This window comes from Paralichthys olivaceus, chromosome 15 (assembly GCF_024713975.1).
Source record: "Paralichthys olivaceus isolate ysfri-2021 chromosome 15, ASM2471397v2, whole genome shotgun sequence".
Taxonomy (NCBI): domain Eukaryota; kingdom Metazoa; phylum Chordata; class Actinopteri; order Pleuronectiformes; family Paralichthyidae; genus Paralichthys; species Paralichthys olivaceus.
Window position 1 is genome coordinate 14,526,363 of NC_091107.1, and position 26,413 is coordinate 14,552,775.

Consider the following 26,413-nt stretch of genomic DNA (forward strand, 5'->3'; position numbering starts at 1 on the left):
CTGAAGATGTGGAAACAGAATATTTTAAGGGAATGGTATTTAATGTGTTTAAATATAGGAAGGATTCACAGAAAGTTGTGAAGGAGCCTTACTTTTTGTAAGTTTATAATATACATCATTAATTATTACCAGACTGTTTTACAAGATATGACTCTATAATTTCTTGTTTTTAGGCGGACATGACATCTTTCATTTACATTGTGTTCCATCTTCATTTAATCCAACCTAGTAACATCTGTACTTAAGCTTACACCTCAGCAGGAAGTTACCTTTATATAGATACCAAGATCATTCATTAGACACTGTTTATGTTTAGTATATAATTTACAAGCAGGGGGTGTCTGGGAATACACCAGATTTTAAATTACTGCACTATTAGGGTATTATAGGAATATAGAATATATAACTATTAGCTGTGTGGCGAATGTGTGAAAACGGAATCTGCTTATCAGTTACTGCAGTCGACACATTAAAGAGCTGCAGTTCTGTCATTGCATACATTACACAACTAAAACTTACTTTACTCTAAACCGTGTATCTCACATCCCTACCACACTGTTCAGTCTACTTGCACAGAGACTGGTAGAGTTGTGGTAGAGAGAGTGACACCTGTTCAGACAGACACAACATGTCTGTCACAAATAAATGGTACAGGTAATAATAAATCTATAGGAAAACAACCTCAGGGTGGATTTAGCACTGAACAATAGTTTGTGAGTGAAAGGACAGCATGTATTTTCAAATGCTTCAATGGTATACATATTAAAGAGGGCTAAATGCAAGCAGACACAGGAATGATTCACAACCATAGCAAATAAAAGTGATAGAATATTCTCTATATATTCTGCAGATACATTATAGCACTGCTTTACTACAGCTGTAAAAAAAGTTCATCCAGTTCCACATTTAAATGTTCTGTGTAAAATAAAAATGGTTATAAAATACTTCAGTTGCTGTTTGGTCTGTACTGGCTCTCACCAAACTGTGTAACATCTAATATTAAATTCACAGATTAAGTTGTTAATAAATGAAGACAAATCCATTAGTGTCACATTACTAACATTCAGTGTTTTCCTTTCTTTCGTATCCTTCTTAGCTTTATTTGCTTCTGGGCCATTCCACCAGCACTCATCACCACACAGGTGAAGGTGAATTTGAGGTCCTCTGGTGTGACGTTCTTCAACAGCAATCTCCTCTGGAGGATTGTACCGTCCTCCAACGTTGATCTAAAAACATACAATCAGTCATTACAGCTTTACCTGCAGGATTCTTAGAACAATCACTGTGTACACTGCTTTCTTTGAAGCAAGGATACTGTGGCTTGCAGTTTGATATAAAAGTCATAATACTTACTGTTCTAATTCTACTATTCTGTCACTGCTGGATCTCTCTTCAGGAAAAGAGCCATTGATGAGCCAGTAGATGAGCGTCACTCCATCTTTATTATTTGTAAATGCATCACAGTGAAGAATCAGTGGCTCACCTGTGAAGCAGAACACACCCAAATAGTTTCAGTACATACATGTGTTAAATCAATTTTTAACGATTGAGAAAATAGCTCTTATGGTCAGGATGGAAAGGATGCTTTAAAGTTTTTTACTGCAATTCTGTTTGGAAGAATACCTGTTATTTGATTAATTGTTTTTAAATGTATCCATGTTTTCCTGTTCTTTTGGCCAGGTCATGTAAAAGAGATTTTAATCTCAATGAGACTTTTACCTTTTTAAATTAAGATTATATCAATATATATATATATACAGAAACCCTGATATTAAACAAATCCTTAATGACAAAGCAAATGACAAAAAATACAATCAAAAGTACAACTACAAAGTGCACTACCTGGATTAGCTTTGATTTGGACTCGCTCTGCCCCAATAATGTGTGGAGATCCATCCTCAGACACTGAAGAACAAACTGATGTTAGCAAAAACACTGAATACAGTTATACAACTGTGTCACCCACGAAACAAACTGTACCTTGAAATCCATCTGCAAGCAGCACACACAGGGATCCCAAGGCTGCAACAGGGAAACAATGCATTAACAGTGTCGCTATAAAGATAGTGAAAATGAAAGGGTTGGTGTTATTTAATCTTACCTTTTACTACAGAGGACAGTTTCATATTGATGATACTGGTGAGGTGTTTGCTCACTGCCGTTAAGAACTACTCTATATATATCCACACAGTGATATAATTAACTTCCTCTCCGCCCACTCAGTGTATGTACATTTACACTCAGTGTGTGGGGATTTCCTACGAGTGACCCACTATTGTTCCTGGATGGATGACACACACTTCAAGGTTCGAGGAAATCGAAAAAGTATTTTGACTGAATCCTACTTCTCAGGTCATCAGTAGAAAAGTAATCGGGTTTAAAATGGTGGAACTACCAACGTCAATGATGTGCAGATAATACATACACACAAATCTCAACCATTTGACATTTATTAACCCATCTTGATCAAAACATGAACAATAAAACAACATGATCAGGTTGGCCGTGTTGTACACAAACCTCGAATCAATCAGATCACATAAAAATAAGACTGGCACCATCGGCAGTCACTGAGATAAAGGATCATTCCAGGATGTTTTCTCTCCTCATCATCCTCAACAGATGTTGTTTAAACAATTAATGGTTAATGTTCAGTTACTAGCTGGTATTTTAGCTTTGGTTTGTGCTAATTTCTGATTTGAAAATACATAAAAATATCTTCTCACCTTTCGCAGTAGCTACCCATGCAAATTAATTCTGTTTTTATCCAGACGGGCTTTCTGCTGCAAAACCCAAAATAATGGAGGTGGATTAAATGTACTCATTAAAACCAACATTATAAGATTTTAATTAAATGTAAAAGAAATATGTCTTACCTGAAACTTAAAATAATCCACAGAATTTATCTGACAGAGATGCATGAATTAGAAGTATCAGCAGGAATAGATACACAGCTGAGTAAGGAAATGTTTTTTGTACATTTCTAAATTTATTTTTATAATGCAAGTTAACCAATACTTAAATAGTCAATTTTACTTTGTTTGGATATTCCTCTGATTCAAATACTAAATTAATGAAACATGGAGATATTTCACAAAGAGTCAAAGCAGAGACAATTGTGTCAATAATGAGTGTCCATGAAGACAATCAGGACATTTTAAAATCCTGTCATGAAAAACTCTGGATGAGAAACCTTATGATTCACGCTTTTTGCTCATGATGACAAGGCTAAAAGTCACATGGTCCATTACCGTCAGCAATTAGAAAACTCAACTGCCAGGTCAAAGTGTAGAATCAGTCCAGGACAAACAGTTTTATCTGAGCAATTAACTTTAACCACAGGTTTCACAGCTAAAGAGGAAGTCTGAGTACTGAAGAGGCAAAGGGAGCAATGATTTAAACTATTTCGGTAAAGTATTTATTTCTCATGTGATCAACATGAGGAAGAAAAAAACCAGCATGATCCTTTAACTATTAACACACACTTAAGACAGATTAAAAACCTCTCTAATGATTTCGAAAAACCGCTTTACTAGACTGTAATATGCACAAACCAATTATTAAGGTGTAACGCTGGTGTAAAGCAAATCTTGGGAGACACAGACATCAAATTTCAAATTGCTAATAAAATTCAAATAATCCGTAAACGCAGACAATGTGCCTATAAATACATACAAAAAAAGTATAGACACTTTTTATTGTTGTTTTTAGTTCAATGTTAGGCCCACAGTCTTTTCGAGCCAGTGCACATCTTCTATGTGTTGCGTGTATGTCCTTTTCTGACAGTCACAGGTCACTCCAGACCCAGGACATAGTTGATACCTTGCACAAATCCTATAATAACAGGCTGCCAGGCCACCAAGTACCGAAGCCAGTCCAAAAGTTGTCCATACATGACATGTGGCCTCTCCCACCTAAAACATGGGTTAAGGAAAAACAAAACTTTCAACTTACAATAGGTAATAATAATTTATGCCATTGTAAAATGTCAAGACATGACCGTTTTTAGTTTAAAATATGAAAGCATTATTTAGTTCATAGAGTTGCTGCCTGAGGTGGGAATTCTGAACCACAAAAAGGAACAGGAACTTTGTAAACAACCTTTAAATGCCTCAGCTCTAGTTCCCAACAGTCAGCAAATAAGTTGCTATCACCTGCAAGTTATTGTCTAACTTCTGTTCCAAGAAAAACATCTCTTGTAACTTGGAATAACTGTGTTTACTGAATTTTTATTAGATACCTGTGGCTGGAAATCACTTGCCAAGTTTTATATTTCTGTAAAATACTTCCTGTACCTTTGTCCTCAATGACCTGTGTGTTTTCCTACACTCTGCATGAACAGTGTATATTTATTTATATGATCTCTAGCATTGCATCAAGGGATTATTGAAATGTCAAGTAAAAAAAACAAAAACTGGCAAAGCTCAAGTGAGAAACTAACAATGAACAAGGATACGGGTTACTGAACATCCTCTTCAGATCCACCTTCTCCTTGCAGTAAGGGCACATCTGCTTCTTTCCGACGATACACCATCCTCTTATGCAGAACTCATGGAACCTGGATGTGGAGTTAAGGCTTGGTAAAGGAGTATGAGACCAACAGTTCAAATCAATACACCCCAAATCATTAAAATCAATTAAATTATGCAACAACTTGTTGAATCAATAATGGATTGATAGATCAAAAGATTTACTGATACCATTTCCATCAACTACACAGATCATCCTTCGAGGGTACTTTACTTTACCAAATCACAAAATAATTCTGTTACAGCAACCAAATAGAGTAGAAAAATAAATAACAACTGACAGACTAAACAAAAACTAGAATGAAACAGTTCAGTAGAGATAATTAAAAACTTAAATAACAAAATTAATTCAAACTAATCTGAAAATATATAATGTGCAAAGTTGCACAAACAGACTTCCAACATCCTGTTCAATCCATCTGACAAAGAACTAAGACTATTTTGAGAACAAAGGGAGACCCTCCCCAGTATTAGTTGCATGTACCTAACAAAGCTCTGTGAGCACTAACATGGGAACTGTGATAAACCAATATCAGCCAAAAACATTGGCCTGCTAGCCTGTTGACTTGTGACAAGAAATCACAACATGCAATTCTCTAAGTCTATTTGTATACATGGACTTCAGTTTTTTTCCATTTCGAAATAATTCTATTTACAGTAAGAAAAGGCCTGTTTGAATGTCACAAAAAACGTCCATATAAATAAAGAAACACAGGTATGAAAAACACCCACGATGTGACATTTGATAAGGTGGCATGCTTTTTACAGCGTGAGTGTTTGTGAGCAGCAAAAGATAATATTTGGGGAAGTAATGTAAATTCAGATGGACAGCCGTAACATCAACATTCTGGATTAAACGTCAAGTTAACTCTGAATTTCCCTTTTACTGCTGCACTGACAAAATTCCATTAACCAACCTCCTATAGAAATCAAATTCTTCATGTTGTGCCCCAACTTCTTTTACGATAAATGCAAATAGAGAAACATAATAAAGCAGTAATAGCATAGGAATATGTCAATAACTATAAAGAAGGATACACATGGTTGCAGGATAATCTGTATGTGTTCTCAATAATCCCTTCCTCACTGACGTCTACGAGGATGGGCTGACCGCACACAGCACAGATATTGTCAGAGAGGTGCTTGGTTGGCATGCCGGATGCGCTGTAATACTTAAGAGAAAAAAAGAGAGGGAATGAGACAACAGTGAGTATGATATTTTAACAACAGCGCACAAAAACAGGCAGTGTCTTAATCTGCCCACTTACCCCAACGGTTGAGGCCATGAAGTCTGCACACATTTCTGCAAAGTCCCTCCCCAGGACCCCGTAGTACAGACCGTAGAATAGTAAAGAAACACCAAAGTCCATGGCATCCTCTGGCTTTATCCTGGAGAAAGAAAGCATGGTGTGGAAATCATTTCTCTGACTTATCCTCCTGCAGCAGTGTTCACTGTTAACCTCTGTTTATGTCCGTTTTATATTTGCTGTTTTGCACATGTTAAAATAAGAGTCAAAATCACATTAAAATGTCTTTGACTGTATATACAGAACTTAAAATCAGATAAAGCAGAGAAACACAAGCCTCTTTCTCAAAGCACATAAATTAAATGGAATTTTACAGAAGGAGTGCAAACTTTTTCAACCATGTCTTTCAGGTCAGATACATAAGCTTTATACAGCTATCCTGTAAAAATATGTCGGTTCTTCAAGTGAATTTGACAATCTAACAGATTCTAGTGACGACAACTGAGGGGCTACTAATGAAATGGATTCAAATTCATTTGAATTCAGAGCTGTGAAAAATGACGTACAAGTATCATTTTCTATTCATTTCATTTGAAACTAGTCAGAAAAACAGATGTAGCAACAGATACAGCTGCCATCAAAGGACAACTGAATCACAATCGTCAAAGTAATTTACCGTAAATAAAAAACGGACTTTGTCCTTAAGACTAAGACTTGACCAGTATAAAAAAACTATTGGAATAGATGGACTAAATACTTCATGAGATGTAACTCACTACTTAAATGTGGCCCATAGCAACTTCTGTTCCCCTTTTTGTTTTTTATTTGATTGTTCTAAAAATACCAATAAAAAGAATAAGTTGACCAATAAAAAGATAATGCCGTTCATTACATTTCCTAAGCACCGGGCAACATCTTCAAATATCTAGTTTTGAATGGCAAACTGTCATTAGAAACAAACACAAGAGACAGTTGTCATTTCCTTGTCTATGAATGATAAGATCTTAAAGTGACACTGTATTTCTTTAAAATTTATATGTTGACTGTACGTGTCATGTGACCAGAGTTAAAGTCTAAATACATAAACCTGGGGTCATGAAACAGGCAGTACAAGAGTGTTGTTTGTTCTTTCTTTCTGAAAAGTCAGTTAAATTCTATAACCCTTAAGGTGAAGGATTTGGTAAAGAATTTTATTGAGGTGTTGCTTTAATGCATTAATCAGAAAGTAAGCAAACAAACACAGACGTACTAAAGGAAAAAGGTGAGCAATACACCTATTGATTGGATATTCAGATGAATGATGAAGCGAGTCTGATATTGAAATGGAAAAGGAGTTTTAAGTTAGAAAAGATGGTTACTCTTCTCAAGAGCAACCTAGAGTTTATTTTAGGGGTTTAACAGGTAATGTCCCCTCATTTATTTGAACAAATATGTAGTTGTATTATAGAAAAAGACAGAAAAGGTTAAAAAGTTCATTTAAATGCTGTGGACCTGACAATACATACCTGAAAATTAGGTTGATACCAAAAAGTGTAAACATGATGACACTGTAACCAACTATTCCTGTAGCATAGCTGATTTTGTAGAGAAGGAGAAACCACTTATACACCAACCTACAGAAGCCAGAAAAGGACATTTGTCAGGTAATGCCATAAAATGGTTATTGCCCGTTCAATCCTTGTAAATGGAAAAGTTCAGATCTCTTAGTTTGCAGGTTATAGTGAAGTGCAAACGATATAGTTATACCTCGGTGTGGTGCAGGCCAGTGGCTTGCGAGTGGCACGGTAGGAAATGTAGGCTGTGATGACAGAGAAGATAAACCAGGTGGTCAGGAACCTCCACCAGTGGAGTTTGGTAGTAAAGTAGAGAGGAACTACCCACATCTGGAACAGAGTCACCAGCTACAAGACCGCAGAGCATTCAGGTTAGAATGTGTGTGAACATCAGAGATAGACATCACGTCAACATGAAAACAGACACTACTGACAGCATTTCATATATGGAGAGAATGGGGCAAGATTGAAAATACAATATTTGTCTTTAACTGAGAAAACGTGTATGATACAGTCATGAATCATGATAGCAACAAAGATGTTTGAGGGACAACACTGTGAGTACAGGTTCTTTTGTCCCTAACTCCATTATAAACAAACTCAAACCCACATAGCTGACACACAAACTGTGTCTGTGTCCAAAACAGAAGCATGTCTTTTAAGGATGTCTTCACATGAGGGTATTTCCAAACTTTGCCAACACAACTTAAAACATTTAGACTGTGTGACTTTTGTGTCTTACATTGTATGACTTTGTATGTCTCTGTTTCCACTGCACAAGGACTAGCTGGGCGACGACCAGGGTGACAATGAGGATGAGCACCATCTCTGCATGCATGGCCTCATGGCCTTTGTGTTTGGCGTGCATTCTTGCATGCTCCACCCTGTGGAAGAAGAAAAAGAGGAAGAGCGTGTGTAATGTTTGTTATGTTGCCAAGTGCCACATGATTTGATGATTCAATAACATTGCAGGACAGGCGTGCTTGAAAAACTGTATTAGACATCTTACACACTGGTGACTCCCGATGGTAATGACTGAGAACTGTTTGAAAAGGTGTACTGAGATAATGAGCAGTTTCTCTGGGCAGAACTGTAGCCTACATTCTCATTCACTTTGTGGTTTAGTAATGTGTGAGTACCAAAAAACAACCTCTTTTAACCCAATCCAAAAACCTTCAATTGGAATATAAAAAATATAAGGGATTTAAAAAAACATTTAGCAAGAAAGAAATGGAGAATGTTACCAAAATAAATCCATCAAATGTATTATAGAGACACTTACCTCCACTTTTCTTCTGGTGAGAGCTTGGACAAGTCAATCTAAAGGCAGAGAGGGACAAATGAATGACTTTTATCTTTAATACTACTTAAATGTGCCCGAGCAGAGTACATTGTAAGAATCGCATTTGATCAAAGACAATATTGTTGAACTTCTAAGCAAGATTCATTGCTGAATTGCAGTAAGGAGAGAGATATAATGGGAGACAACAAGACCGTCACAGTAGATTAAGGAAGCTGAGCATTACCTCTCACACAGTTGGCTTCAAACACCTAGATCTTACATTGCATACCAATTAAACATCAGCTTAAGTACAATCTGACTTAAAACATTTTGATTTGGTTGTGCCAGAAATGGAAATGTTTGTGTGTGTCAAAGCTGGGTTCACCACATTTGCTAAAATCACACTTCCTGCTGTACACACTGGCAACAGTTTCCGTTTCATTGAATATGTCATGTGTGTGAAAAACAAACTTTATTCAGTGTCACTCATCAGATCAGAACATCAGTAAGAGTTTACATCATGACACAGGAGAGAAACAGGTTATCAGAGCACACAAGGCCCAACAGAGATCATCACTGGACCTGTGACATCTACTCTGCAGTACATGCACTAACTACGCCTCACACGTATGAGCACACAGGATCCTTAATGACCCGTCACACATTCTATCTTCTGAATTTGACCGGTAACCTTCAGGCAGATGTTACAGAGCCAATAAGTGGAAGATCAACCCCCTCAAGCTCTCATTCATCCCAACGTCTACCACACTACTCAATAAGGACACATGTTGATTCGACCATGTATCTTAACAACCTTTGCACTGTGACTGGCACATTTTACACTCTGTTTTTTAGGTTAATACCAGTTTTTGTTTTTCATCTTTTATCCATTATATCCTTTTAGTGTATTAACTTTTTTTGAGGGCAGGTGCAATAATCAACTCACTTTTATTCTGCATTATTATTCTGGGTCTAACATGATATATTTGTGTGTAGTGTTTTTTATTGTTTGTTACTCAATGTACAGTTCTCTCAACAAAAATGTCCCCACGGGGACAATAAAGTACATTTGATTTGAATGATCCCTAGTTTTCCTTGCACTTTGTGAGCACCTGCTCTAACATCTTGTCAACATTTACACGTTTGTGATACCACAATCTTGAAATCCTACAGGAAGTGGTTAGGGTAGCTCTCCTGGCTTGACACTGGCAAACCTTTTAGCCCTGGGCACAGAGAAGCCCATAGATGACCTTTGACCCGATGGGCCACATCATCATTATTCAAAGGGACATTTATCCTCATGGCAGTATGAACGGTGTTTGAGTCAGCTAAATACATGCACATTTTATTACATGTTAGCTACTTTGACCAGATAAAAACATGACAGGTTAGCCAGTTAGCTAGTTTGGCGATGCTAAATGACATGTCCCTGCTGCTTTGTAAGCACGGCTCTTTTAGCTGAACCAAACACACACAGTGTGGTTACCTGTGGACCCTGCCTCTGCTTAGTGACAGATGGCTGTGTGGCAGATGCTAGCTGCTTACGCTATGCTAAACCCGTGTGTAGCAACTAGCACGAGAGTTCCGTGTGTGGCAGCTAGCAGCCACACAATGAACTCAACCCCGACGGGTTTTATCGGCCGCAACACGTCGGTGTTTCCCGTCCCTCTCTCACCTGGTGCGGTTCATCGTGGTGCCCATGTCCGTGGTCGTGCTCCACGCCATCAACCTCCACCTCAAACACCCCTGCCATCGTCGGAGTGCTGCTTCACCCTTCTGCGGCCATTAGCATTAGCGTCAAACCGGTACTGTTTGGCTCGCTTCCCTGCCCTTTCAAAATAAAGTTCGGAGGTAATGTAGGTCAAATATTGAGCCTGTGACAGAATGAGTTCATCGCAGGATGTTTGAAGTCATTTGTTTATGACAACAAAAAAACAGTCCGAGAAAGTGTGTTGGGACATTTCCACACAACATGCTTGTGAGGATGTAAAACAGGAAAATGATGAATGACACTGATGGAAGAAGTACTCCGATCTTTTACTAAACACAACAATACAACAGTGTGAAAATACGCACATAAAAGTACAGTACGATTTATTGATCAATGGTCTTTATTTTATCATATATTTTAAAGGTATGAATATAATGTTACAGCTGGTAAACAAAAGAAAACGTAGGATACTGCCAGGTAGTTTAATCTATAGTAATAAATCATAAATATATGTAAACATATGAATAAATGTAGTAAATACACTATGTACAATAATGGTACGTGAAATGAAATGCAGAGCATGAAATAGAAGCAAAAAACATTTTATCCGCTCGCATTATTCAGTGTTCTGAATCACTTGGGATACCGATTTTTAAAATCACTCAATAATTCAAAAACTAAAATCTTCCTATTGCCTGTAATGGAAAATCATTATGTACAAATCATCATACATTCTGCTGCCATTGTGAAGCATCTTCTTGTGTGATTTTGAAAAGTTATCTTTAAATAAAGTTTAAAATTATTATTATTATTATTGTTTTTCTCCTACTTTTCTCCTAACATATTTCCATTTATGATTTACTTTTCTCAAATGTGCAACTCTATCTTTCTGAAGTGGCACTAAAACCGATGATTTATTATGATTGTATTACTTTAACATCCACAGATATTTATATTCTACACTTTGTGTATTTCATTGATTTCAAATGCATTACTGTAACTATCTGCCACAGCTTCTCTTGTGATGACAATAACACATGTGGATGTAAGTTATAAACTGCACCACAAACAGTATAAGAAGCTCAGTCCTGTTGCGGAACCGAAACACAATGATTATATTTGACAACAGAAGCAGCTGTTAGGAAGCAGCCCGCCAGATTTGGACCGGAAAAGAGACCGGAGGTTGGACATGTCTCAAGCGCTGGCTCGTGATTGGCTCACAGGTCTGCGGGGCTGTCCTGTGATTGGCTGAGCCGCTGACACAAAGCAGTGTAACTGGCTGGAGGCTCGTTGGCGCCTCAGTTTGAGATCCAGCTCCGTTCCTCGACGGTTCTTACGGTGTCATAACCCGCGGAAAACCAGCTCATTCACCTGTTTCCAGAGAAAAACACACCGTGTGACCACAAGCCGCTCTGCTGCCACCATGCACGTCATTAAACGAGGTATTGTCACTCATTTTACTGCTTTTCTGGTGAAATCATACACGATTGTGCGGGAGGTGTGCAGACAAATTACTAAAACGCATCTGGGCTCTGATCAAAGTGAAGGGTGTGAAGAAGTGTAAGACTTCATGTGGACTTCAGCTCAGTTTCACTCATTTAAAATGTGTGTTCTGTTGTTTGTTTGCGCGGCGCGTTTACGACGAGACAAACAAAGAAGTAGGACACATACTTGCTGTACATACTTGTTTTATCTCTTTTTGAAATACTATAATAACCTGCAGCACAGCAGAGACTTTCACATCTCGTCTTCCCTGTGCATTTGTATCAAATTCAACTTTTTCACACGCTTCGCTGCAGCAGTGATGTGACAGAGGAGGCTTGTCATCAGCAGTGACAGGTCTTGTTATGGCGCGAAGCAGCGGAGGGGTTTCCTTTTGTTGCCATGATAACTGTCAGACAGGTGTTCAGTGGGGCTGTGGGATGTGTTCACAGCTGCCACCGTAACCAGCAATGTTCACCAGGCTTCACCATGTCTCATAAGAGGAACACAATGCTGTTGTTTGGGTTTCAGATGGTCGCCAGGAGGGAGTCACCTTTGATAAAATCACCTCTCGTATTCAGAAGCTTTGCTATGGACTCAACTCTGACTTTGTGGACCCTGTAAGTTCCAAACACTTTAAAATGCTATATGCTGTACATATATGTGTGTGTGTGTGTATACATACATACATATATGAATGTATAGAAATGGGTATAAATGTAAATAAACAGTAACATACTAAATAACAGTATATGCTGTTTAGTATAACTATATAAAGATGTATATATATTCATAAATAGATCTGCGTATATTCATGAATATATATATATGGCTGCTATATATTCACAATAGAACAATGTGATATAAATATAAAATCGTATGCAAGTAGCCTATATATTTACACACACACATATATATGCAAGTAAAATTAAATTATTCAAGTTGAATTTTCACAATAGGAGGTACACATGAGGAAACCCTTTGTCTCTGCTCCTGCAGACCCAGATTACCATGAGGGTGATCCAGGGTCTTTACAGCGGAGTCACCACCGTGGAGCTGGACACCCTGGCAGCAGAGACCGCCGCCACCCTCACCACTAAACACCCTGACTACGCAATCCTGGCCGCACGAATAGCTGTGTCAAACCTGCACAAGGAGACCAAGAAAGTGTTCAGTGGTGAGTAAAAGTGTTACGCTAGCATTGACAGAAGTACTGCTTGATGACAAACTGAGTGGTTTGTGTGATTACAATTGCATTTAAATAAATAACACCAGCGATGCCTTACAATGAGGCCCTGTGGTGCAACATTTCTGGCAAATGACACATTGTGGTGGAAGGTTGCACAGTGTTTTTTTTCCCCTCAGGAAAATGCCTATTCTGGGCAGTAAGCCACCCATATCATGACACATCTAATCTTGCCCATGACTTTACTTAGAAGATGACAGCCATTTATGCATGGTGTTTGCTGTGAGAATTCATTTTAATCTTTTCTTTAAAATTTAATTAAGTTTTGGTTTAATTTCAATACAATGTAAATGTTTTAATATGTTAGAAGGTGTGTTTTTTTGTCTTTTGCTATAAAACAGTGCAGGAAACCCTGTCTTGATTCATTGTACACTATAAAAGTGATGAAATCATTACTATTTTTACACTTTCTTTCCCTTTTCTCTTTTGCAGATGTGATGGAAGACCTGTACAACTATGTCAACCCATTAAATAGACGCCATTCTCCCATGATCTCCAAGGAGACACTCGACATTGTCCTTGACAACAAGAATGTACGTCACCGTTGACGATATATTTGATCATGTTTTGTTTTATTCTTGAATTAAGTTTTGCATTTCTTAACATAATTTCCACATTTTTTCTTTGCAGCGCCTCAACTCAGCCATCATTTTCGACAGAGACTTCACTTACAATTTCTTTGGATTTAAGGTAATTACAAATTTTCACTAGTCATACATTAAACATCTCACTCAGATGACTTTGGCATATGAATCTTACTTGTTCTTTTTCTCTTATAGACTCTTGAGAGGTCATATTTGTTGAAGATCAATGGCAAAGGTGTGAGTCGATTTTTTTTTTTTTTCTTGCTACAACTCCAGAAGCTTATCTTTTGTTGTTTAGATTTGTTAAGATGAGTCAGTTGTGTGTTTGATTGGTAATTAAGTTCTCTCCCTGCAGTTGCTGAGAGACCCCAGCACATGCTAATGAGAGTGGCCGTCGGGATTCATAAAGGAGACATCGATGCAGCCATTGAGACATACAACTTGCTGTCAGAAAAGTGGTTCACCCACGCCTCACCTACACTGTTCAATGCTGGCACCAACAGACCACAGCTGTCCAGGTAAATAAAGAAAAATGTTGCTCTGAACAAATTTAACCAAAATGTCTGAAAGTTGATTTTTGTTACTAATACTTGTTTCTTTTTTTGCAGTTGTTTCCTGCTAGCCATGAAGGATGACAGCATAGATGGTATTTACGACACACTGAAGCAGTGCGCTCTCATCTCCAAATCAGCTGGAGGCATTGGATTGGCAGTCAGCTGTATCCGAGCAACAGGCAGCTACATTGCTGGGGTGAGAAAAATAAACATTGCAAAATATTGTATTAACAGAGGAGCTTAAATTTAATATGATTTAAACTGGTGTGTGTTTTTCAGACAAATGGCAACTCCAACGGGCTTGTTCCCATGCTTCGAGTGTACAACAACACGGCACGTTACGTCGACCAGGGAGGCAACAAGGTAAGATCAGAGATTTACACACAAATGTTGTTGACGTTGTTACTGGAGAGAAGCATTTTTTTGGGTGTATTTTCAGTATATTTTTGGGGCTTTTATGGCCTCTAATTTTTGAAAGGAAGGAGAGCAAGCTGTGAGGGGGGGACAGAAAGAGAGTGGGGGACGACATGCAGCATAGGGCCACGGGTTGGAACCGAACCCGGGCCACTGCGGTTGAGGCACTCCCTCGTTGGGACAGCGGCATTTTTTAATCACCCTACTCTTTGTGTTTGCCCATTCAGAGACCCGGGGCCTTCGCCGTGTACCTGGAGCCCTGGCATTTCGACGTGTTTGAGTTCTTAGAGTTGAAGAAGAACACAGGTAAAGAGGAGCAGAGGGCCAGAGACCTGTTCTTTGCCATGTGGATCCCAGACCTCTTCATGAAACGAGTGGAAAGCAATCGGGTGAATATTGGAAGCATTTACTGCCCTAACTTAAATCCTGCATATGTATCGATCGTAGTAGTCAACATTCTACTTCATGTTTCCTAAGTCTTATCGGTCTGCTGATATCCTTGTAGGACTGGTCTCTGATGTGCCCCAGTGAATGTCCTGGGTTGGAGGAGTGCTGGGGAGAGAAGTTCGAGGAGCTCTACACAAGGTGAATTGGAACCACCAAACCTCATTCTCAACAAAGGACTCATTTCCCAGCATTAACTTGTCTCATGATTGTCCTCAGATACGAGAAGGAGGGCAGGGCTAAGCGTGTGGTGAAGGCTCAGCAGCTGTGGCATGCCATCATCGAGTCACAGACAGAAACGGGAACACCATACATGCTCTACAAGGACGCCTGCAACAGGAAGAGCAACCAGCAGAATCTGGGCACCATCAAATCCAGCAATCTGTGCACAGAGATAGTGGAGTACACAAGCAAAGATGAGGTGAGGGGGTGAAGATATCATACTGGTACCAAGTCAAGAAGAACCAGTATGGTTTTTGGGGAGGGTCAATGTCGATATATTTGCCGTTGCTTATATTTGAAAAAAAAAAAGTAATTATTTTCTAAAGGCTTATTTATACTGACTTTATGTATGAAAGAAACAATGTAAGCATCATTTCTCACCTTTACGTGAGCATGGTTGTTAAACAAAGCATCCACTGGAGGGCAGTGCAGTGTGGAGAGTCAACTGACACAACAACATATATGGCAATAATGGAGATTTTGTCATAGTGTACCTCTTAAGAAAGAGATGTCTGTTTCCTACCAACTCACTAAGTCTCTTTAAAAAGTCCTGCCCTTGTTGAAACTTCCTCTTTTTGTTTCTCGTGAACTATAACATGTCAGTCCAGCTCCTTCTGTAAGCTTCATTTGAGCAGCAACATTATTTTGTCAGTTTTTCTTTAAAAAATCAATTTGTTCTTTCTTCAGGTTGCCGTGTGTAACCTGGCATCCATTGCACTCAACATGTACGTCACCCCAGAGAGAACATTCGACTTCAAAAAACTTGCTTCCGTCACCAAAGTCATCGTTAAAAACCTGAACAAGATTATTGACATCAACTACTACCCAGTGCCTGAGGTAAGCTCCCTTGTCTCGTGTTGCATCTTGATCGACCGTGCAGCCCAGCCGTGTGTGCTCAGTCTTAACAAACGGACCCTCTGTCCTGCCTTACAGGCTGAAAGGTCCAACAGGCGTCACAGGCCAATTGGAATCGGTGTGCAGGGTCTGGCTGATGCCTTCATCCTTATGCGTTATCCGTTTGAAAGCCAAGAGGCCCAGCTACTCAACATTCAGATCTTTGAGACCATCTACTACGCTGCCCTGGAGGCCAGCTGTGAGCTCGCAGAGGAGTTTGGCACTTATGAAACCTACGCCGGCTCTCCTGTCAGCAAGGGAGTGAGTAGCTTTCACGATGTCTCAAATCCAACATGTGGTAGAGCTTCTTCGTTTTGGCTCAGGTTGTAATTGTCTTCTTTCTTGTTCCTTTGTTTTCTAGATTCTTCAGTATGACATGTGGGATAGAGTCCCAACAGATTTATTGGACTGGAAGGCATTGAAGGAGAAAATCGCTAAGTAAGTTTTCCTGAGTGTCCTCATTGTTCTCGATGTCTCTCATGTCATATGTGCTGTATGTTGAGATCATAGCTCATCTCTGACTTGCAACCCCCCTTGTTCCTGTGTGTCCACAGGCACGGCATTAGGAACAGTCTGCTCTTGGCCCCCATGCCTACAGCTTCCACTGCCCAGATCCTGGGCAACAATGAGTCTATTGAGCCGTACACCAGCAACATCTACACCCGCAGGGTTCTTTCTGGAGAGTTTCAGGTCAGCACTGAATCCATCCGCTGCTTTCAGCCTCTAAAGTCATGTGTCATAGAGGGGGGAGTTGCTGAGTGTCATTTCTGCATCTCCTATAGATTGTGAATCCTCACCTGCTGAAGGACCTCACAGAAAGAGGACTGTGGAGTGACGTAATGAAGAACCAGCTGATTGCTCAGAACGGCTCCATCCAGGTAATAAAACCGTATCTAATTATATAATTCATATCACTCTTATACATGTTCTAATGTTTCAAGCCTAAGCAAGTTATTTTATGTCTGACTTGTCCACAGGACATTGAAGAGATCCCTGATGATCTGAAGCAGCTCTATAAAACTGTGTGGGAAGTCTCCCAAAAAACCATCCTCAAGATGGCAGCAGACCGTGGTGCCTACATTGACCAGAGCCAGTCGCTTAACATCCACATTGCTGAGCCAAACTATGGCAAACTGACCAGCATGCACTTTTACGGTTGGAAGTTGGTAAGTCAGGCCTGAGGGGATGCAGGCTTGATGAATGATGAGTCACAGGGCCAAGAACAAACATCTTTAACCTTATATTCCTGTCTCTGCAGGGCCTGAAAACCGGCATGTATTACCTGCGGACGAAGCCCGCTGCCAACCCCATTCAGTTCACCCTGAACAAGGAGAAATTAAAGGAGGCTCAACCAGCCAAGAGTACGGAAGAGGAGGAGGCGGCGAAGGAGGCCAAGGAGCGCAACACCGCTGCTATGGTGTGTTCGTTAGCAAACAGAGACGAATGTCTGATGTGCGGCTCCTAAGAGAAGTGTTCACTCATCCAGCCACACTCCCATTTAAAAATCCTTTTTTATTTGTATATGATGCCATAATAACATGTGTTTTACATATGCCACTGTCTTCATCACACATATTTACAGTTTATATTTAATATGTGCTGGTTTTTCATCGTGAGGTGTATGTTGTATGTACAGAATCAACAGGTTGCATTGAGGTGATGAACTGGTCACCCTTGTTTTTTATATAGCTTTATAGTATATGGGTCACAATAATGAACTGCCTGGTGGTCTGTGTTTGGAAAAATAAATTTTGTTTTGTTATATTACGATGTTAATCTAAGTCTCATTATTAAATTGGCCAAAATATAATTTATCTGTCAGAATCAAAGTATTTATACATCCATCCATCATCTATACCGCTTATTCTGTATGTATATATTCTTAATGTTATTATGCATGTATAGACGTACATTTATTTTACCAATAACTATCGTTAAAAAAAAAAATCTACATAGATAATTTGCTAACTAAGGCTGGTGCTGATCTGTATTTCTTTTATTCGGAAATAAGAGGCAGGGAAGTGTCTTTCTCCAGGGACATTCTAACAACTGCTATAACAGGATAGTGAGTGATCTGATGGTGATACAACATGCCACTACAATATGGACAAAATTTGGTCGATGGTTTGCGTTGGTGTGTGTTTCAACTCAACTGGCATTTTGGGACGAAAGAACAGGCCAACAACCCTCAAAAAGAAGGTTGAAATGGTGATGACATCAGTCGTGCAATACCGCTGAGAGCCACAATGTTTTTCCAATGGAAGAGTCTGGATACAGTGTGCGCCCCGGGGGCACGAGAGACCGCAGGCCATTAAGTAAATTAACTGGTGTGTTCATGCGTGCAACCTCATGGGAGACGTGTGTGTGAAGCAAGCTGAGACCTGCACTGTCACACTATAGCACCAGGTGTTGATACACTGAGGCAATATTAATTCATAACCTCAGTCATCACAGATGCAACATTCTCCCAAAAACAGTCAGTGAGACACAGAGTCCATTTTAAAGTATTTATTTGTTTAACAAAGACACTTCACTGCTAAACCTCAATGGAACAATAGTTTATTTTCATGTGATATCTGAACGTCATATAAAAACAAACCAGAGAGACTGACACAGAATCTTTGCTATTTAACAGTGAAGGTGTGGCAGTGAGGAGGAGAGAGGCCCAGTGTAACTGAGCAGTGCAACTACGACATGTGATGGACTGATCTGACTATTAAACTATGTTTTGCAGTTACTGTTGGTGGCTGCTTAAAATGTGAGTTTTTCCCAGTAATAAGGCACCGAAACCCTACTTTACTTGGTACTAATGTTAATGGAGTTGAACTGGTGCATCTGCTATGAGCTAATCTCGTCAGGCTCCTGAACTTCAGGGGTGCACTGACTTTTTTTTAAGAGTTAAAACCATTGATCATTTAAAGAGGACTGGCGTCATCTCTTTCTTGGTATGTAATTACACGAGACAAGCACTATTGACACCATAGTGGTATGAAATCTCTATTTTTATGACTAAATCTGATTGTCATATTTAGATGAGAAGGCCTGTGAAGTGAACTTTTAAGATGAAAGAAAAAGGTTTGAAGGTTTTCTGCATCAGTATCGTAACTAAGAATCCAGAAAACTACAGAGTTTAACTTTTCTTGTCACACAAGATGACAAATGTGCAGATTAGATTATAAAATGCAAAAGATACTTCATTTGCAGATATTTAGTTTTCTAGAAACCTTTTCCAGGATCACAAGAGTTCAAGGGGAAATTTTGACGAATCTAAAACAGTCAATGAGAGGGGTTGAGGTGCAGTCAATATATTTGGTCTATAGCTGTTGAAAAACGTAGAAATAAAATCACCACCTTTAGGCCCGTCACTACGAGAGTTGAGATGAAAGAGCTTCAGGGGGAAAAAAACAAACTGCTGCTGTCTGTTGAAGTCACATATCTCCCTGCAGTCAGTGTTAATTTGTGCAGCCGAAGCACAAACCTCTCCACAAATATTGGATAAGGTGACAAAAAAAGGCCCAACCCTGAAAAAGTCAGCCTGATCTTTGAACTGGGACGTCACTAAGGTTACGGTGTCACTAGCGACCCATCGATGGATCCCTCCCCTTCCTGTGAACCAAAGCCTGTGTCCTGGGAGCTGTTACTGCCCGACGGCGAGGGAATGGTTTTCTTCGCGCTGGGTTTGTCGTTGCCCTCCCTGACGCCAGACTTCTCTGTTGCCTTGTGCTCGAACTTTATATCCTTCACCCATCTCACCTCTGCTTTTTTTTCTTGCAGCTCTATGTCTTTCAACTTGTTTACAATTTTTTTTATGTCTGTCTTCTCATTACTGACTGGGACACTCTCAGCTTGTCCAGCAGTGGCCTCTCTGAGTCTCTCTGCATCCCTTATTTTCTCCGCCTCATCCTTTGTGGCCTCAGCTTTCACCTTTACTTCAACATTATTTAAACTGGTCCCTGCCGTCCCCTCCCTTTTCACTTTAATGTCAGTGTTTTCATTTTTTTCTGCTTCCAAATGCTCTGTTTTCTCAGTTTGCCTCTCATCTCTCCACTCTACTTTAACTCTGCCTTCCTCCATTTTCACTACTTCACAGTCTGCCACCAGCTTCGATCCCTCCGCGCCACATTTTCCCACCTGATTCTGCTGCGTGTCTGTCTCCTGTTTTGTGTCTGAGTCAACTTTTCTTTTATCCCCCTCTTCCTGGTGCACTGTCACTTTAGGTGATGTGTTTTTGTCCTCTTGTCTGCAGTTAAAACCTCTGAAATTGTTCCTGGCACCATTGATGTATTTCCCCAGTATGGAGGAGCCCTCCTTTGTCATCACTGGATCACTTGCAAAGTGTTCGTCCTCCATCAGCAGCTGCTGAATCCCCTTAATGTCACCGTGCATCCTGCAGATCGCTTTGTTTAGCTCAGTGATGCGATTACCGATGTCTGGGGGAAGAGGAGACACAACACAATCACAACACAGCATCAAAACATTTGAGGAGGTTATGTTTTCACCTTTTATTCCTTATTTATTTGTTTTTTTCTAAGCAAGATAACACAAAAAATACTGGACATATTACCTTACAACCTGATAAAAGCGGCAAAATAAAACAAGGAAGAACCCTTCGAATTTTGGTGTGGATCCGGGAATTTAGTTTTTACTTTCTTTAATGTAGAGATCTGGTGATTTTCAACATTTTCTCCTCAAATAATAATTCATGGATGAATCAGACATGATTTAGGGGACTGATATTTTTGAATGTGTGTAATTTGGTGCAGATCCAATGAGGGGACAGTTGGGCCTTGGCAGAGACATGCACTCTACTGAGGGACATTCTAGTTTAAACATTCCTAAAACATCATGTCTAACTTATTATTTGAATTTTTAAAATGTGACAATCAAAGCTGTTTTCTTCTTCTATGAAATCCAATGACTGACTCTCTCAAGCTGCATATTTAAAAAAAAAAAACAGGGTTTACAAAGGAGCACCAGGGTGTTAAATATTACATTTTAAAAATCTGTATAAACAAAAAATGTAAAATGAAAAGATAACTACAAATTCATATTTTTCTCAATGACACTAATTCAAGACAGTGAATACTATAACATTCATATCATTTATAGAGATGAGAGTAGGGGAGGCGTGCAGAAGTAAACTTAATGTGTGAGCTGACAGGAAGGTTTATTTCATGACTAAGTGTTCAGCCCTGACAGACTGATGCCAGTGTCACCGCTACCTTTCCTCTTGGCCTCCTCAAACTCTCTGCGAGCCGACTCGATGTAGCGCTGCACCAGAGCCCTGATCACTTGCTGCCGGTATGGTAACTGGGTCTCCTCAGATCCCTTGTCATTGGACTTATTACATGAAAGAGAAACCATGTTTATAATCACACACGGTAGTGCAGGGTATGATTGCCAAATGAATTTGTAGCCTGAAATATATTACTCCTACTACATTCGACACACTCACGCTAGAGACTATAGGGGGATATTTCTGTACAGAATTACAGGTGCAGCAGCAGCAGATTCTTCTGAAGATACCCCTGGAAGAGAATTTAAACTGAGTGAATGGAAAAAACTCCAAAACAGAGAGATCTGTTCATGCAGATTTTCTGAAGTTTTAGAACCCACCTCAAGATGTAGAAGACAGCTTTGGGTGAGGGGATGATGTTGAAGGGCACAGGCATGGTGAGGCCCTCTCTGAAGTAACTGAGGTACAGCTTTGACCGGGCAAACTTCCACTCAACATCTGCATCATCCTGAGATCAACAATGAGATGTTAGAGATCATCAGAGGAGGTTCTGTTTGCCTTTTATTGCAAATGTGACATATAAAAATGATTCTTCACCTCAATTTTCTGAAAAGAGTTGGTGATCATAGCAATGAGCATATTGAGCAGGACGATGACGATGACGAGCGTGAAGATGCCGTAGAGAATCCTCCCGACAAACTCTGCCAACACAAACTGTGGCATGTCCACGTAGTCCTGGTTGGCCACACCGAACATGGTCCAGAATAAGAAGTGGAACGTCTCATTAAACCTGCAGTGGAGAAGGTTTTCATGATGAGTCTAAAACCTGGATCTATACCTTTATTTAAACATCCACGGTTAATGTCGGGACAAACAGTCGGGCATGACGTCTGTATTTACAATTTTTGGAACTCCTGGTACCACCCTCATATGAGAGTAGAAAGCACTTCATGCAGCTCATGGAAAATAGTCACTTGAGCACATCGAACAGCTCCTTAAAAAAATGCATATTCAGCTGTCCTTATTCTGTCAATGTGAGCTCATTACTATGGGCTCAGAGATCAATAAAATTCAATAAAAATTGTATTTGTATAGCCCATATTAAAAAATCACAATTTACCATATCAAGATGCTTAATCAGCAGATTCTTACTTGCCAAGATGTGGAGAGATGACATAAGGAACATAGATGTTGTTGATGCCACAGAGGAAGGCTGTTCCAATGATCATCAGAATGAACATGAATCTACAAAAGAAAAAAAATATATTCTCACTGGCTTTGGTGGCTTATCATGTGTTCTGACTTGCCCTCTAGGCACAGATCACATAAATGAAGTTGTGTATAATGCAGGAGGCAAAATGAAAAATGCTTGGACCTCATCATGTCATCAATCATCTTTCCTATGGAGATCTGTAGAGTTCCCAGAGACTCGTGGGCTGGCAGGATGTAGGCCAGCCGTGTGAAGCTAAACATGCTGGTGACTGCAAACAGCACCTCCGCAATCAGCTGGGGGTCCTCCTGATGCCAGTCCTTACGCACTGAGGGACAGTTTCACATAGCAACAGATTTGCTGAGCATTTAATTTAAAAAGACCCACCAACAGTCAATTTGGACAAAATGCATGACAGGATGTTCTCACCAGTCTGGGTGAAATAAACACACTCCTCTGTGCCGCTGAGTTCATGGCAGAGGAAGTAGCCTTTGAGCATGATGAGCACACGTAAAGCGAAGGATGCCAGGTACATGCTGAGCACCATCATGTCCAAGCAGTTCCACCAATCCAGGAAGTAACTCCGCAGCCCCTCGAGCCACACTTCCTTACACTCGTACCAGAAGAATCCTGCATGTGACGGCACAGAATGATTTATAAAACCTTTTCATGAGCGCCATCACCAGACTGAGGTAACACAGAGAGAGTGAACGTACCAACCACCCACACCATGTGGAAGGAGCTGTGCAGGATGTTCTGCTGCCTGGAGGCAAATTTGTCTCGATACATCTCCATTGTTATCGACTCTCCGAGTAATGTAATGAGAAACCACAGATATGAAGCAGAGTGGAGGAGGAACTTGATCACAGGAATCCTCAGGATCTTTCCTAACTGGTGAAAACACAGCAACGGGTGTTAGCTTCCTTTTTCCGTGTTGCATATTTATCAGAAACATCTACATTTGGAGATTTCTGTGCCATGTGACCTTTGATTTTGGTGCGATCCAGTAGATGAGGCAGAGGAACGGCATGGTGAGAAAGATCCCCACAGAGACAAACAGCTTCCAGGCAGTCCTGCTGCCTCTCCATCCTTCCAGGTTCCCACACCAGATCGATGAGAGCACCTGCTGACAGATTGGGTGTGCCACAAACTGCAGGAAAACAGAGAGGGAGAGAGATATTACGGATCGAGTATATGTCTTTTTTTGACTCGTTTCAGTCTGTGCATACCTGCTTCTGGTTGTAGTTAACAGCAAGCCGCAGTCGTGACAGGTTGGGTATCCCCTCCTCGAAGGCCTGCTGATTTAAGGCATCCTGGCTCTCGTCTCCACAGCTGTTGAGTATCGTGGTCACCTCGCTCTGGTTGCGACACATGCCCAGTAACTCAACGGCAAAATCCTGACAGAGCTGCTCCAGGTCCAGGTACTGAGGCTGCAGGAGAGAGGCACCACAGCCAAAGTCAAGCAACAACAAACATGAGTTAAACAGTAAGCTGGGATATCGAGGAACGTCGTCACACCTTGAACTCAGGCTCTTTTTGTGAGAGCTTGCGGAGCTCTCTGCTGAGACTGAAAGCGGTGAGCATGGCATCGTCGGAGGTGATGGACAAGAAGGCTCGGCTGGCAATTCCACGGTAGGTGTTGATACGAGACAAGGAGAACTTCAGCAGGTCGTACTGCCGCCCGTTACGACACTCCAGACAGGCGCAGGAGATCTTATGTGGCCACTGGATGATGTGGCCTTTTAGGGTGAGCATGGTCACTATGTCATACAGGTCTTTCTGGCAGGCTAAAGTCAGAGGAGTCACACCGGGGGCAAACTGGGAGTTGTCAATGGAGTGGTCAAAGATGGCCTGAGAGAAGGAGCGCACATCCATCTTGTTGCCTTTCTCTTGGTCTAGCCGGTCCAGCAGGCGCTTCACCACTCTGGGCTGGTTGGTGTCCACGGCGACCAGCAAAGCCTCGTGAATCTGACGGAAGTCGAACTTGACCCCCTGCAGGAGGGCGTCCATGGCGTCTTCATTTCCCAGGCGGATGGACAGGTTGAGGGCCTCTCTCCACTGGCGGTCCTCGGATTCGTCCAGCTGGCGGATGATGCCATCGCCAGTTTTCAGCAGTCCACACAGAAGCTCGATTTTCCCTTCCTGAATGGCACCGATGAGCTCCGGGGGGAACTGCATCTTCTTGTTCATAATCTCGCGCCATTGCTCTGGCTGAGAAGCAGAACAGGTCAGTCAGCAGCAGCAGTAGAAATGCATTCATTCATCTTTATGGGATGAATGAAAACAGGGAAAAGGGGCAGCTCACAATTTGATTTTGTAAAGCAAAACTAACTCTGGATTAAATGTTGTATACCACATATTTAAGATGGTTTCTTGACTGGGGAAATTTTAAGATATCAAGGAAAACAGAAGTTATGAATAAAATATAGATTTTGTATTATTCTGAGTGATAAAATAAAGCTGTAAACATTAGACTGGAAGCACAGTATGTCTAGACTTAGCCTATTTTTAATCCTCCTCTAACTTCAGTCTGTTGAAAGACAAATACCATGTGAGAATAAAACTCTACTTACCGTGAGGTTTTCCATCCCTGAAGACAAAACAACTCAATTTTGAAGCAGTGGTCCTACAGTGAAAAAACTATCACATTCTCTGGAGACATGAAAAAACATGTACTGTATATATATTTATATTTTGAGCTTCAAAGATGAAGATGAGAGATATCGGTATAGATCCCACAAGTAGCTCCAATCAGAGGACTGAGCACTGAAGTGTCCTGCGATCATGTGCAACCAGCTGACTGCATGAAACCAGCGCCGACAAACTCAATAACACACTTCAGTCCCCTATGGGGCAAAGCCAATTAAAATTCAAAGTGTTTCATGCTTGGCCGGGTCCAAACCTTACTGTTACTGCATTCAAACAGGAATTAACTCTGGTCTCCCCATTGGAAACAGTGCCACGGTACAATTAAGATAGCTGTTACTGAACAGGCAGCAGCTGTCATCATTTTCCCCCAGAGGAGCTGGAACGACTTCTCAGCAGTGAGAAAAACAAGATGTTGCAAGTAAAAGATTTACTGATTATTTTCACCTCCTCTCTTTTCTTGTAGTTCACTTTGTGGTCCATTCTGTCCACTTATTAAAATTAGACATTTTTTATTTTGGTCTTGTTCTTTCATCTTGCTTTGAACTTTTCAATCTCTTCATGAAATTCTTTGAGAAGCTTTGCAGATATATATGGCTCTAGAGTCATGTGTCATTTCAGCCGGACTGTGTATATATATATATATATATAGAAAAATTGGATAGATGGATGATTATCTGCATTCACCAAAGAAAATCTTTGTTGTATTTGAAAGATGGAAAATATATTTTTCTTTAAAACACATGCCAGTTCTTATCTACAGCAGAGGTAATCATGGTTTCCAAGAATGAATCGATCCCTTGTCCGATTCAATCATCAGTCATGTTTACAAGAGAACCCTGCTGCTTCATGTGAACATAATGTTGCACAGCAGAGGGAGTGACAACTTCATACTTTAAAATCAGATGTTTATAGCTGTTTGGTGTTGGCTGGCTCAGGAGGTAAAATGATCATATCTTTTATTGGTTTGTAATCACTAAAGTGGTTTTGTGGTTTTAACCTAAATGAGGAGATGATCAAAACTAAGGCTAGTCAATAAAAATATATATCTTTATATAATAATAATAATTGTAAAATAGCTTTTCATCTGTAGCAATATAACTTAAGTCCAATATATATTAAAATTGTGCGTAAGCACAGTGAGGAGGCAAAACATAAT

At 40.2% G+C, this 26,413-nt stretch overlaps 4 protein-coding genes across 5 annotated transcripts; 1 reads left to right on the plus strand and 3 right to left on the minus strand.

Annotated features, from left to right (window-relative positions):
- Nucleotides 1–22: 22 nt before the first annotated feature.
- Nucleotides 23–2,283, minus strand: LOC109628529 (interleukin-1 receptor accessory protein-like). 2 transcript variants are annotated; one of them, XM_020085640.2, is made up of 5 exons: nt 2,102–2,283; nt 1,981–2,022; nt 1,843–1,905; nt 1,354–1,483; nt 23–1,226 (listed from the first exon to the last, which is right to left on the minus strand). In XM_020085640.2, the coding sequence occupies exons 1-5, from the start codon at nt 2,124–2,126 to the stop codon at nt 1,064–1,066; spliced, it is 423 nt and encodes a 140-aa protein (XP_019941199.2). In that variant the 5' UTR covers nt 2,127–2,283; the 3' UTR covers nt 23–1,063. The 2 variants fall into 2 exon arrangements, with proteins under 2 accessions (XP_019941199.2, XP_069366277.1); XM_069510176.1 differs by having other exon boundaries at nt 821–1,226; nt 1,354–1,390; nt 2,102–2,264.
- Nucleotides 2,284–2,432: 149 nt separating this feature from the next.
- rnf121 (ring finger protein 121) lies at nt 2,433–10,612 on the minus strand. Its single transcript, XM_020085281.2, has 9 exons — nt 10,287–10,612; nt 8,612–8,649; nt 8,072–8,213; nt 7,523–7,677; nt 7,282–7,389; nt 5,798–5,918; nt 5,568–5,701; nt 4,457–4,558; nt 2,433–3,914 (listed from the first exon to the last, which is right to left on the minus strand). The coding sequence occupies exons 1-9, from the start codon at nt 10,362–10,364 to the stop codon at nt 3,794–3,796; spliced, it is 999 nt and encodes a 332-aa protein (XP_019940840.1). The 5' UTR covers nt 10,365–10,612; the 3' UTR covers nt 2,433–3,793.
- A 993-nt stretch (nt 10,613–11,605) lies between these two features.
- Nucleotides 11,606–17,929, plus strand: LOC109628825 (ribonucleoside-diphosphate reductase large subunit-like). The gene is made up of 19 exons (XM_020086236.2): nt 11,606–11,764; nt 12,336–12,424; nt 12,804–12,981; nt 13,483–13,583; nt 13,681–13,740; nt 13,830–13,869; nt 13,990–14,152; nt 14,243–14,384; nt 14,468–14,551; nt 14,830–14,991; nt 15,108–15,187; nt 15,266–15,467; nt 15,956–16,105; nt 16,202–16,423; nt 16,524–16,600; nt 16,717–16,852; nt 16,945–17,040; nt 17,140–17,328; nt 17,421–17,929. Exons 1-19 carry the CDS (start codon nt 11,746–11,748, stop codon nt 17,625–17,627), a joined length of 2,397 nt encoding a protein of 798 aa, XP_019941795.2. The 5' UTR covers nt 11,606–11,745; the 3' UTR covers nt 17,628–17,929.
- A 726-nt stretch (nt 17,930–18,655) lies between these two features.
- On the minus strand, nt 18,656–25,697 carry LOC109628508 (short transient receptor potential channel 2-like). The gene is made up of 13 exons (XM_020085618.2): nt 25,182–25,697; nt 24,127–24,819; nt 23,838–24,038; nt 23,594–23,758; nt 23,325–23,499; nt 23,038–23,238; nt 22,774–22,936; nt 22,551–22,643; nt 21,996–22,188; nt 21,779–21,906; nt 21,618–21,690; nt 21,385–21,502; nt 18,656–20,592 (listed from the first exon to the last, which is right to left on the minus strand). Exons 1-13 carry the CDS (start codon nt 25,194–25,196, stop codon nt 19,727–19,729), a joined length of 3,084 nt encoding a protein of 1,027 aa, XP_019941177.2. The 5' UTR covers nt 25,197–25,697; the 3' UTR covers nt 18,656–19,726.
- Between the last annotated feature and the right edge of the window lie 716 nt (nt 25,698–26,413).